This window comes from Clupea harengus, chromosome 3 (genome assembly GCF_900700415.2).
Source record: "Clupea harengus chromosome 3, Ch_v2.0.2, whole genome shotgun sequence".
Lineage (NCBI taxonomy): Eukaryota > Metazoa > Chordata > Actinopteri > Clupeiformes > Clupeidae > Clupea > Clupea harengus.
Genome location: NC_045154.1, coordinates 24,531,000 through 24,542,042, shown reverse-complemented (window position 1 = coordinate 24,542,042; position 11,043 = coordinate 24,531,000). Strand labels below are relative to the sequence as shown.

At 44.8% G+C, this 11,043-nt stretch overlaps 1 protein-coding gene across 2 annotated transcripts in view; it reads left to right on the top strand.

Moving 5' to 3' along the window:
• The first annotated feature begins 78 nt into the window (after positions 1-78).
• The window catches only part of furinb (furin (paired basic amino acid cleaving enzyme) b), a 78,279-nt gene continuing 67,314 nt past the window's right edge, over positions 79-11,043 (top strand). Inside the window, exons 1-2 of one of the 2 annotated variants that reach the window (XM_031565150.2) lie at positions 79-862; positions 7,408-7,726. In XM_031565150.2, coding sequence (XP_031421010.1) covers positions 7,514-7,726 — 213 coding nt within the window. In that variant the 5' untranslated portion in view covers positions 79-862; positions 7,408-7,513. Of the gene's footprint in view, positions 1,669-7,407; positions 7,727-11,043 lie in introns of both variants that reach the window. The other variant, XM_031565151.2, reaches the window with a different exon arrangement.

The window sequence follows — 11,043 nt, the reverse complement described above, 5'->3', positions numbered from 1 at the left end:
CATCCTACTTTATTCAAGCACTTATTAAATATCTTTGACCTATTTAATTAATTAATCACTGTGCCTATATACACAATTAATATATTGTGAAATGAGACATTGAAGATAAAATGTATTGATCTGGTAATATGTTCAACAACAAGTATATGATACATATCGGTCAGTAATCCAGTAGCAATACTATGTTTAATTAATTAATTGTGTTTATTTTTCATGTAGGCTTTCGATACTTATTTATCAACTACTTGTTTTACCAATGAGATCCTCGAGATGGCGCCAATGATCAACTATTCGCAAGATTGGTAGTTTTGTTTTTTCCTTAACCTATGATTCCACTGTGACGTACTTCCTGGGATTTGCAGACCATAATTACATCGTGAGGGTATCGTGTTGTCTTGTTGCAGAAATTAAATTAGTTGAACATTTGAAACTCATGGTGTCCTCTTGCAGCACGGGGGAAGTCTGTAGCAAGGAATAACTATGGGACTGAATGATAAAACTGCCGAAAGTTTGTCACAACCTCTATGGTTAGTGATATGAGCTGTTGGAGTGTGGGAGGTTGTTGGTTGAACTGACGTTGGGTCCAGTGGATCCACAGGAATGCGTGCAAACTAGAGGTATCATCCTCCTCATCATTTCCAGCATCACACAAACTGTCAAGTTAACGTTGGGAACCACACAGGAAGAGGCTGGAGTACCGTCTGAAATATGATACATTTGCCGGGGATCCACTCTTTCGAGAGATAACTGGACATGACAGCCTTGTTACTAAACTGTCAACGCCTCTGCTCGTAGGGGAGCCCCGGGGCAATCGCGACTTGTTTGCAAGGAGGATAACCGTTCTCCGTCGGGGAAAATCAAGGTAAGGATAGAAACCCGCCGTCAACTATAACGCAGTTTAAATATCGTATATCAATAGGATGTCGAATTGCTTGCAATTTGATGCACGCTAGATAAAGTGTCATACTCGTAGAGCTACGGGATCACTAGATCAAACTTTATTTGTCAGGAAAGCTAATATAGTGTATTAGTACTTTCTTACTTCTTAACTTGGTTTTAAACAGGACGAGTAATGAAGAAGTAGAAGTCTTCATGCGAAAGAGTTTAGTGAGATCCGGGAGAATGAGATGTGGTGAGCGGTTGAGCCTTTACTCTCATGTCGTCTCAGCCAGGTTTCAGGGGTGGTGTTTGTGTTTCAACTTTCCGAGTTGAAGTGCCAACATTACGTCTGCTTACTAAAAACAAGTTAAGGTAGCAGATCGTTTTTTAAAGGGGCTGCATTTCGTAAACGATCACAAGAGGAAAACAGTACTGCCGCTAGAATAGACTCTTGGGTTTGCAGAGTAGGATTATTTCGATTGAAGAGAGAACATTTGTCACCTGGCGATATGGCTATGGATCATGGCTTGCCTTAACGAGTTTGCGCTTATCCACGAGTTCTTGTCAAGCTGGCTCTTCTATCAATCGGATCAAGTCTTACAACGAGATTAGCCTAGTTAGTGCGCTCAAAGCAGAATTCGTCTCATTTCCTCCCTGCGAAGTATTCATCTGCTCCATGCCTTGAGCTGTCACCGCCACGCGTCTGTGAGATTCCTGTCGGTGCACCGAGAAGAGAGCGTAGTGAAGGTGTGTAGGAAAGCTATCTCGTAACGACCTTCGTTCGCCTCGGTAAGTGAAAACCTCCAAAGACTTCCGTCGCAGATAAATCAGCCCTGTGCAATACAGATACTGGAGGCGCTGGAAGTGCAACAAAGTGTTGGATAAAATGTGTTAGAAGGCTAAAAAATATATGTTTAATGTGCCCCTGAAGGTGTGTTTTGCAGTGTAACATGGGTTGTGTGTGGTGTGTGCCTGCCCTAATTAAATGACTATCCTAAGGGGAGGATGGTGAGTGAGGGGAAGAGAGAGAGAGAGGAAAAAGTGTGTGTGTGTGCGTGTGCGTGTTGGTGGGAGAGAGGAACAGAGGATCTTGTCTGGTCTGATTAAATGAGTCACTATGGCACTGCAGGTGGACTCTCTCTAATGTCATCAAAGGTCACCTGTTCTGTCTGGCGGCCTGTGTGACCAAGATTACGCCTTTCCTGCTGTACTGAGGAAAGGTCTTCCTAGAGGGGTGTCTCACGTGCCCAGGTATGGGGACGCTTAAATTAGGAGGGAATTAGATTTCATTGTGAGTGCTGAATTATTCACCGAGTCTAAATATGCCTCAGAAAATGCAATAACGGCAGCAACGGAGGCAATACTACCGGAACTCCAGGGTGTGACGCAGCATGTTGAATTGGTTGAAATGAAGATGGACGGAGCTGAAACTCAGATGGTTCACCCCGGTGAAGCTCGTATCTACCCTATGCCAGGAAGCTCCTCTGGGGAATTTGCGATGAAGCATTCTTATTTGTTATCTTGGAGAACTAACTACATTTAGCTAATGTTCTTTTCTCCGAGAGCTCTTGGCAGTGGCTGTGATAACAGATCATTTTCATTATCCCGGACATTAGGAGGAGGGTATCTGCTACCAGGAACCATGCAAAGTTACTGGCACTCTCATGGCTTCTCTCCAGTTGTTCTCATTAGTGGAGTAATAATGACCGTTTGTGCACGCATCCATCACCCCCCCCAGTCTGTAAGTACCACGCCTGATGGTGAGATGGCATCAAGGAGGCAGAGAGAGGTAGAAAAGAGAGCGAGAGAATATACGGAGCTCGCTTTGGATGGGCCTCTTCATCCAGGCGGTCTCTGAAGCCAACTGAGGCTCTTCACGCGCGTCTCTCTCTGTGTGATTCAGCCAAGCTCCACTCCTGCCAGCCTGTCTCCTCTCCAGCTTGCCTCTCAGCGAATGGCTAGGTCACTGGCAAATAGGCCTCTCAAAAGTGCAGAAACTTCAAAAGTGAAATGAAACATTTCAAGCACTAGCCTATTATATGCTCTTCTTTTAGTTTCATAGATGTTATTATGTATTTAGCTGCAGCAGAACAGCCCCCAAAGCTGTTTAAAAACAGAATTAGGGCTGAACGATTTGGGAAAATAATCTAATTGCGATTTTTTTACCAAAATATTGCGATTGCGATTTAATATGTGATTTTTTTTTTTTTATCCTCTTTTTTTCCCAACAAAACGTAATGAATGATTTAAATATGACCAACACAATATTAGATACATTTAGTGTAAAATATTCTTTCCCACATTTTACATTTTTATTTAACTGCTCATTACAGAAACAAGAACAACAAATCGGTGGCTTTGCCACTGTGCATTTAAGTAATTTAAAAAAAGTAATTTTAAGTATAAACACTAGGCATGCACTTTTTAAACACTGTGTGCAAAATGTACCATCTTAAAAAAAAAAAAAGACCACGTTTTTTAATCGCGAACGTTGCGGTTAGAAAATCGCGTTCTATCATATCGCGATTAAATCGCAAATGCAATTAATCGTTCAGCCCTAAACAAAATGTAAACATGATCAGTAATTTGGTTCAACTATGCAGTTTACCTCATTACTCCACTGTGAGCTCATTAGCAGTCCATAGACTCCGCAATGATATTCTGAGTTTAACGCAACACGACATGTAAAAGTAGGCTGAAGTCCTGGAAATCGGGATTCTGAGATTTACATAATTTCACTTTGAATGTTCCAGCTTGTTTGAGAGGCCTACATCGAAGGAAAATAACTCTTGATAACACTTTGATTAAATTCTGACTACGTCCTTTTTGAACATGGTGATGACTTAGTCAGGCTTCTGTTGTCTGTTTGATCTACGACTGCAATCTACAACTTACAGGGTTACATGATTAGGGCTCATGAGAGACATATTCATTACATTACATATTCATTCTCAGCTTTAACATTTAAACTGAGTGTGTCACATGTATGAAGTTAAGTTGTATAAGTTGGTTCTCTGACATGTTAAGGTTTGGGTTTGGAAAACACTGGCAAACTTCTACTTGTCCAGTATGTAGCTGCCGTTTAATGTAGTATGTAGTATGTGTGTAGTGTGTAGTTGCACATTTAAATGACACGAAATGAGGTATTTGTTCTTGGAAAGGAGCAGACATCTTTCCACGACTGAGCCTTGTGAGATTTGTGATAATTGGCAGCCTGTGAAATTGAGAGTGGAGAAATGAGGAGAACTGGTCATTCATCTCAAATGACAAAATAAATAATTGGAAATACTCCTTTGTTCTCCATTTTGCAAGGCCCTGGCGCTGCTGTTTTTTTTTACCTACTTTCTGCACATCTGGTATATCTGTTATCTCGCAAACAATAATTGGGTACAGTTTTCACTTCATGGGCCATCTGTTTTTGTCAAACAAGTGTACGTCTGACGCTGGTCATTGGCCATGTTTCCAAGTATGTTTGGTTTACTTTTGTTTCTTTTGTTGCTATGGCAGTTATGACCTATACTGCAACACACCTAGTCAACATCACCTCCTTGAGTAGGTGTCATAACGTCACTCTACCGTATTGACAGTGCCTTTGACCTTATGTTTCCAGTATCAAAGCAATGTCTGAAATGGCAACATCGTTGTGGTACAGGGTACTAACGATACTTTAGGTGCATCCCTGTTACCAAGAAACATGTCAAGTGTTGAGATGGCTCAAATGCATTTTGTAGGAAATCACTTGGGAAACATCTTTCAACTAACACCTTTACTTGGTTTCCATCGGTTGAATCTATTCAATCTATCTATTGATCGCATGCTTTGGTAGATGAGAAGAAGTGACAGAACATTTCTGTAGTTTCGAACAGGGAGAGTTATGTGCATGTTGTTACATCACAGCTCTTACTGATGCAACTCGAGGTTAGCATCCTTGAACCCTGTTTCAGGCTATGTTGATGATACATTTCTATAGGCCCCTCTTAGCATTGTCCCGCTGACCGGGATTGCGGACAGCAGAAACAGAGATCTGATCCCTGCAAAGGCGATAACAAAATGAGTCTTTCAATTCAAGTCTGAATGACGTCTGATGAAGCAGAATCAGGTCGAGAAAAGATCAGAGCGCCTCTCTTCTCGTGAGTCATTTTTATCAGTGGGACATGAAACAAGGTTTTTTTTGGTAAACACGTCTTGAGAATGGAATCGAGCCGACAGTCAAAGTTGTGGAGTCTAATGGTTGTCACATATGAAATCACGATCCATTAAAAAGATATTTCAATCGGGATTTCAGAAACCATTAACAATCTCCCTTTTTGTTTCGGGCGACGGCACTTGAATTAGGCCACCACTTTTTCATTTTAATTGGCACTTTGGATGGAAAATCTTATTATTCAGCTGTTGTTCAGACATGGCTGAATGAGGAGATTGTAGTGAAAAGCTTTCCCATGTCTGTGTAATTGCCGTTTTAAATGGAAACTGCTCTGATGTCTAACGGTAGAAAGCTAAAACATGAACAAGTTCAGACCCCCTTCCTCACACACACACACACACATCCACCCACTTTTTGATCAAATGCCACAGTGCTCCATCTCATGCCCCTGTGGAGTATGTGCCCCTGGCGTGCACTACCATCTATATAAGGGTATAACTTTTCAGCCACCTGAGGCAGATAGGCACCCCAACACCCCCCCAAGAAAATGATTTAGCTTTGCTCTTGGTGCCGGAAGAGAGTTTGCTCTCAAGGCAATTGATTATTTCATATTTTTGTCACACCACAAATTGAGTTGTGGTTGTGTGTTTTCACCAGAATGCTTTGTAGTCAGATAGGTTCCATATGCTCAACATGGCATCCTTGGACAAATATAATGTGCTCCAGATTTTATATGTCTCGGCTTTTGTATGTTCAACGTTCCAGAAACACATAGGCTTTCCTGTGCGGACAATTCTGCTGACGTTTCACAGAGACTATTCTAAGCGAGATGAATGGTTGTGAAGAAGCTGGCACTGCAAAATTTAAATTAGAGTGTTCGGAGACATTCCATTCCTCTCGTTCCCAGAGCTGTGTTTTATCTGTCATGATGATTTCCTTCCCAGCTTTGCTCTCGACATCCAGGTTTACTTCTTCATCTCCGTCGTCTCTCTCTCTCGCCCGACCTGCTGCAGACCACAGGAAGAGCTCTTTTGAAAGTGAGCCTGGGCAGGCTCCTTGTAGTTGAAATATTCTCTCTCCCTCTCTCCGTCTCTGTCTCTCTCTCTCTCTCTCTCTCTCTCTCTCTCTTTGTCTCTCTCTCTGTCCCTCTATCCCTCTCTCTCTCAGTAATAAGCGCTGCAGAGCTGTATGATATGTGAGTCATGCTGATTGGCTAATGAGCTCACGTTACTCAAATTTGCTTCTCCGTGTGTGCAGCTGTGTCAACCAGGAGTGTGTCTCACCACATACCCTGACGGAGGGCTCGCTCATAATAACCATCATGAGCATTAATTTGATGAATTATTCTTAAGTATCACCTCGCCATATGTTAAGTATATTAGATGGCAGCCAGCAGGTAATTTGGGAAGAGGGGGTGAGAGGAGGAGAGGAGAGGAAGTGCGGTGGTGGTGGTGGTTGTAGTAGTGGTTGTAACTCTCAGGAATGTGGATGTGGGGAAACATGCACAAACTTCAGCTTTGGAGTGTGGATCTCAGAGGTTCAGCACAGCTGGTGGGAGGATTGAGGGGGGTGGGCTCTGGAGGGTTACTTCCCGGGTGGGGGTGGGAAGGGGTGGGTCATCTCTGCTACAGACTACTTGCCCACCGAATACCACAGACTTGTGCATAAATGTTCACAAAATTTGAAATGCAGGAGTGAAGGCCACCTGATCAGGCAATGTTTGTTTTTGATGTGAGTAACATGGGGGGTTGTCAAGACGACAGTAGACCAACAATCATTGCATTTTTGGAAATTTCGTTTTGTGTGAAAAAAGAAATAATCACTGCATTTTTCGGAAATTACAAGCAAAGAAAGAACAATCACTCAGGCAATTTTTCCAAATTTCAGGTGCAAAAACCACTTAGAGTGGTTCAATGGTTTGTTGTTTTGCATGTTGGTCCGCACAGCAGGCCAAGGCGGTGCTTGGCTGTTTTGAAATGAAATGTGGGCCATGCTTCCTACCGCCAGTCTGGCTCGAGAGCCTAGTTGTAAGTCCCCTTTTGCTCGAACCATCCATTAGAAGGCAGGCCGCGTCAGACATGTCTGATCCCAGATATTGTTTCTGATTTAAAGATTGGGAGCTCAGATTTGACAGCCACAGTGCAAGAGGATCACAGGGTGTCACAGAGCTGTGCTTTAGTCTCAAGCTGACGAGACAGAATGTCAGTGTGTGAGTGACTTTTTAGTTGCATGAGATGCCTTCAAGCCAATAATGTGTATATATATTTATATGCGTGTGTGTGCTTGCATGTGTTAATGTGTGTGTGTGTATTCAGTGAGTGGATCTTTGTGTGTGTGTGCATGTGTGTTTAAACTGATTAAACCATTCTCCCTGTCCTCTGCAGGTCCTGCGTGTAGTTGTCCATAGAGGCCTGCAGGGGTCGAGCTCGAGCAGCCTCTGACCCCCCTCCCCCCCTCCCTCCGGCTGTCAGAGACCCAGCCCCCCTGTTCATGGATGCCCGGCTGGGCCTGCTGCACACTGGGGCTCTGCTGCTCCTCCTCCACCTCCCCCTAAAGACCCTGGGGGCCCACAGAGCCACTGTCGCTGCCTCCTCCTCCACCGCCGCTGGCACCTACTCCAACTCCTGGGCCGTGCACATCACCGGGGGCGCCCACGAGGCCGAGCGGATCGCTAGGAAACACGGTTTCGTCAACCATGGCAACGTAAGTGCTGGGGCAGCAGCAGCAGCACTAGTTTTGGTCTTGGGTGGAGGGATACAAGTGTGCTGTAACAAGAGATGCGTGGTGTCATGACTAATTGTTCAACGATAGATAAATGATGTGTATATGTGAGTGCCGAGAGTCACTCCAAATAGAGTCTCACATGATAGATGATAAATAACACTATTAAGGTACAATTGTTGTTGTGACAAAGACATATGTTGGTTTGGGAGTGCCTAATACCAAGGCTACCATGATTTTAGTTTCAGCTAGGCCAGTTAACAGCTATAGCATCACACTCTGCATCACCCTCTGTTCAGTGACCATGATAAGAGGTTTTCCAATAGCTCTAAAGCTTTCTGCTGCTTGTGTGTGTGTGTGTGTGTGTGTGTGTGTGTGTGTGTGTGTGTGTGTGTGTGTGTGTGTGTGTGTGTGTGTGTGTGTGTGTGTGTGTGTGATAGAGAGAGAGAGAGAAATAGAGAGAAACACAGAGAAACACAAGAGAAAGGATAGTGTGTGTGTGTATGTGTTGTCCTCCCTTTCACCAGCCAGCCATTTAATACGGGGTGTTTACCCGTCCCTGGTGGCCAGTGAATGATCTCCTCCAGTCTGTGTTGATTCCAGGCTTTTCTCCGCATCTGTAGCTGCCTGCTCAGCTGAGCCCTGCTACACTATAGCACAGCAGCACAGCACAGCAGCACAGCAGAGCCCAGCACAGCACAGCCCGCTCCGCCAACCAACCAGCCTCGCTAGCCTGCGGAAACTTCACTCATCTCTCTCTCTCTCTCTCTCTCTCTCTCTCTCTCTCTTTACTCTGCAGAACCTGCAGCACAGAGCGAGTCCGCTGTCAGTTTTGTTAGGCGACAGCGGGACACACTCTCTCGGCATTGCGAGCCCAGCGGTTGCCCCTCCGCCTGGTAGAGCGCGTACAGCACGCGCCCCTGCCCTTGCCCTTGTCCCTGCACTGCTGCTGGCGCTGCCTGACGATTTGGGCACAGCTTGAGACAGTGCTCTTCTGCTCAGTGCCCATGGGAGCAGCACAGCCCACTAGGCACACTAGTGTCGTGCGTCGCGTCCAACAAAGACATATGAAATGCAGTATTGCACTGGGCGTCTGGGGACAACCGCGGTGGAATTTGTTTTAAGGGTAGAATGAATAAAATAGTGGTACAAAACACCCAGAAAATAACTGACTGGTGCTTTTGTTAGGTTGTGGACATGAAAGAAAAGGAAATGAGAGGAGAGGAGGAAAGCCAGTCAGTCTTACTGCTGCTTCTCAGCACTTTCAGGATCAAAATTGAAAGAAGTTGTTTTCAGATGTCTAATTCTTAGCTTGACGTGCCACCACCCCCCACAAGATCAAGTCTTCCATGACGCAACCACAGTCCTGCTGTCCTTTTGAACGTGGAGACTGATGGCTGGGTTTTCCCAGAAATGTCTCTCTTCTCAACTAAATAATAGACGCGTCCACAAATGAGTAGAATGATGCTCCTGGCAACTTGCTGTTGTGTTCGTACTGACGCGGTACTTTCACTAGCAGATGGGGGATGAAAGACAGAGGCATTTTGTTTGTTTTGTTTATCACTCTTGCCACCATTTGTTAATGTTGCCGGCCCTATAAAGGCAAGCCTGAGAGGCAGAATTAGCACGCGCTATTCAGGATGCTTTTGCGTGCAGCGACAGAAGTGAAACTCGCATACACTCATGGGATTTGTTGTTCCTCCTTTCGTTTTTGTCGGCAGAAATCCATCATAAAACCCACCTCGCTTCGCCTTCAATCCCCGAGGGACCCACTTTTCAGACGTAGTTCTTGTTTGTTTGCCCATGTTGGGATTTTAATGACCAGAAAATTGCATTCACTTGGAGATGTCTCTGCACTGACAGACAAGCTCTCTGGCAGGCTTTTTTTTAAGCCTGTGAAGACTCTTTATAACCGAGTGCCAGCAGGCCTGCGCATAGATGTCAGATCTATTCTCCTCTCTGAATGGGAAAAGCTAACTGTATATAAGGGTGATGTCTGCACCATGCTGCACTGCCAACATCGAGGACGTCCTGGAATCAGATATGGACTCAAGCGCTTCCGCCTCCACTGATCCCTGTGTAACAGGATCTCGCCACCACGCTTTAAATAAGCCAGCGCTGTTATCCATTAAGTGTGAATTAATACGGCTTATTAGCACAGATGTTGGGTCCCTTCCACACTGAGAATGACTAATGACTTAGCCTATCGCACCCAGTCGTATTTCGGTAAACAGCATGTTGCCAAGGGACGACTTTTGTGTGTTTATCTTATCGATTATTGTCACTACATTAAATCGCTTAGATCAAGCCTCTCAAAGTCGGCCAAATAAACATTGATGTTTCACGTCCCTGATTGGGCGAGTGACGTGAATGCTAATGTGCTTGGGTGTTTTCCATTTTTAAAAGCATCATCTGGACTCGGCTCGGTTTGGGTTTGGCTGGGTTGTAGATCGAGAGGCCTTCTGGCAGAACACGTCTCAGCCCAGCCAGGCTCTCCCCGACAGCTTGTTAATCTCGATCAGACACACGGTGGAGAGAGCGCTCGGCTTTCATGTGCCAGCGCAGCACACCGTGTGTCTCGTTTCCATCAGTCATTAGCCTGCGTAATACAATCCTGTCAAATCATCGTGGAAATGTTTTGCTTTTGTTCCCAGCCCACGCTCAGCCCGTAATGCAATCAGCTCGTTCGCAACCTTGCGAGCGCTCTTGTCCGTCGCCTGGCTCCTCTCGTTTCCTTTTTGCCCTTTAGAAGACGTCGAACCGAACTTTAATCACTTCGGTTGATTTTGTTGACGGAAGTGTCTCGGTTGTGTTATTTTGCTCTACTCCGCTTCAGAACTCTTGCGTGGGTAGTAAGGTGTTAGGACAAGCTCACAGTGTACTCAGAAAACTACCAGGAAGACAAAGCAGTGAAGGTACCAGTGTGATATCATTTAATAAATAAATAAAGATTCTGCAATGCTCTTCTTTTATTCCACCTTTTGTTATGCATTGGCATCCCCTCTTAGAACATCTGAACGGACAGGTGAGGGACATATGCACACATACACAAACACTCCTGCTCACACACACATAGATAAAACACTCACTCCTGCTCACACACACATATACAAACACAAACTCCTGCTCACACACATACAGACAAACACACGCGTATAGCGCATCAGTGCGCCCCATCATGGCTGGAGTTTGTTTCTGTGGTGTGCAAGGATGTATTCTGTACCCATGTATAAATTATTATCTTTGATCTTTAGGCTGACTCAGACCGACCCACGGCTCTTAAAAGGGAATATTGTTTT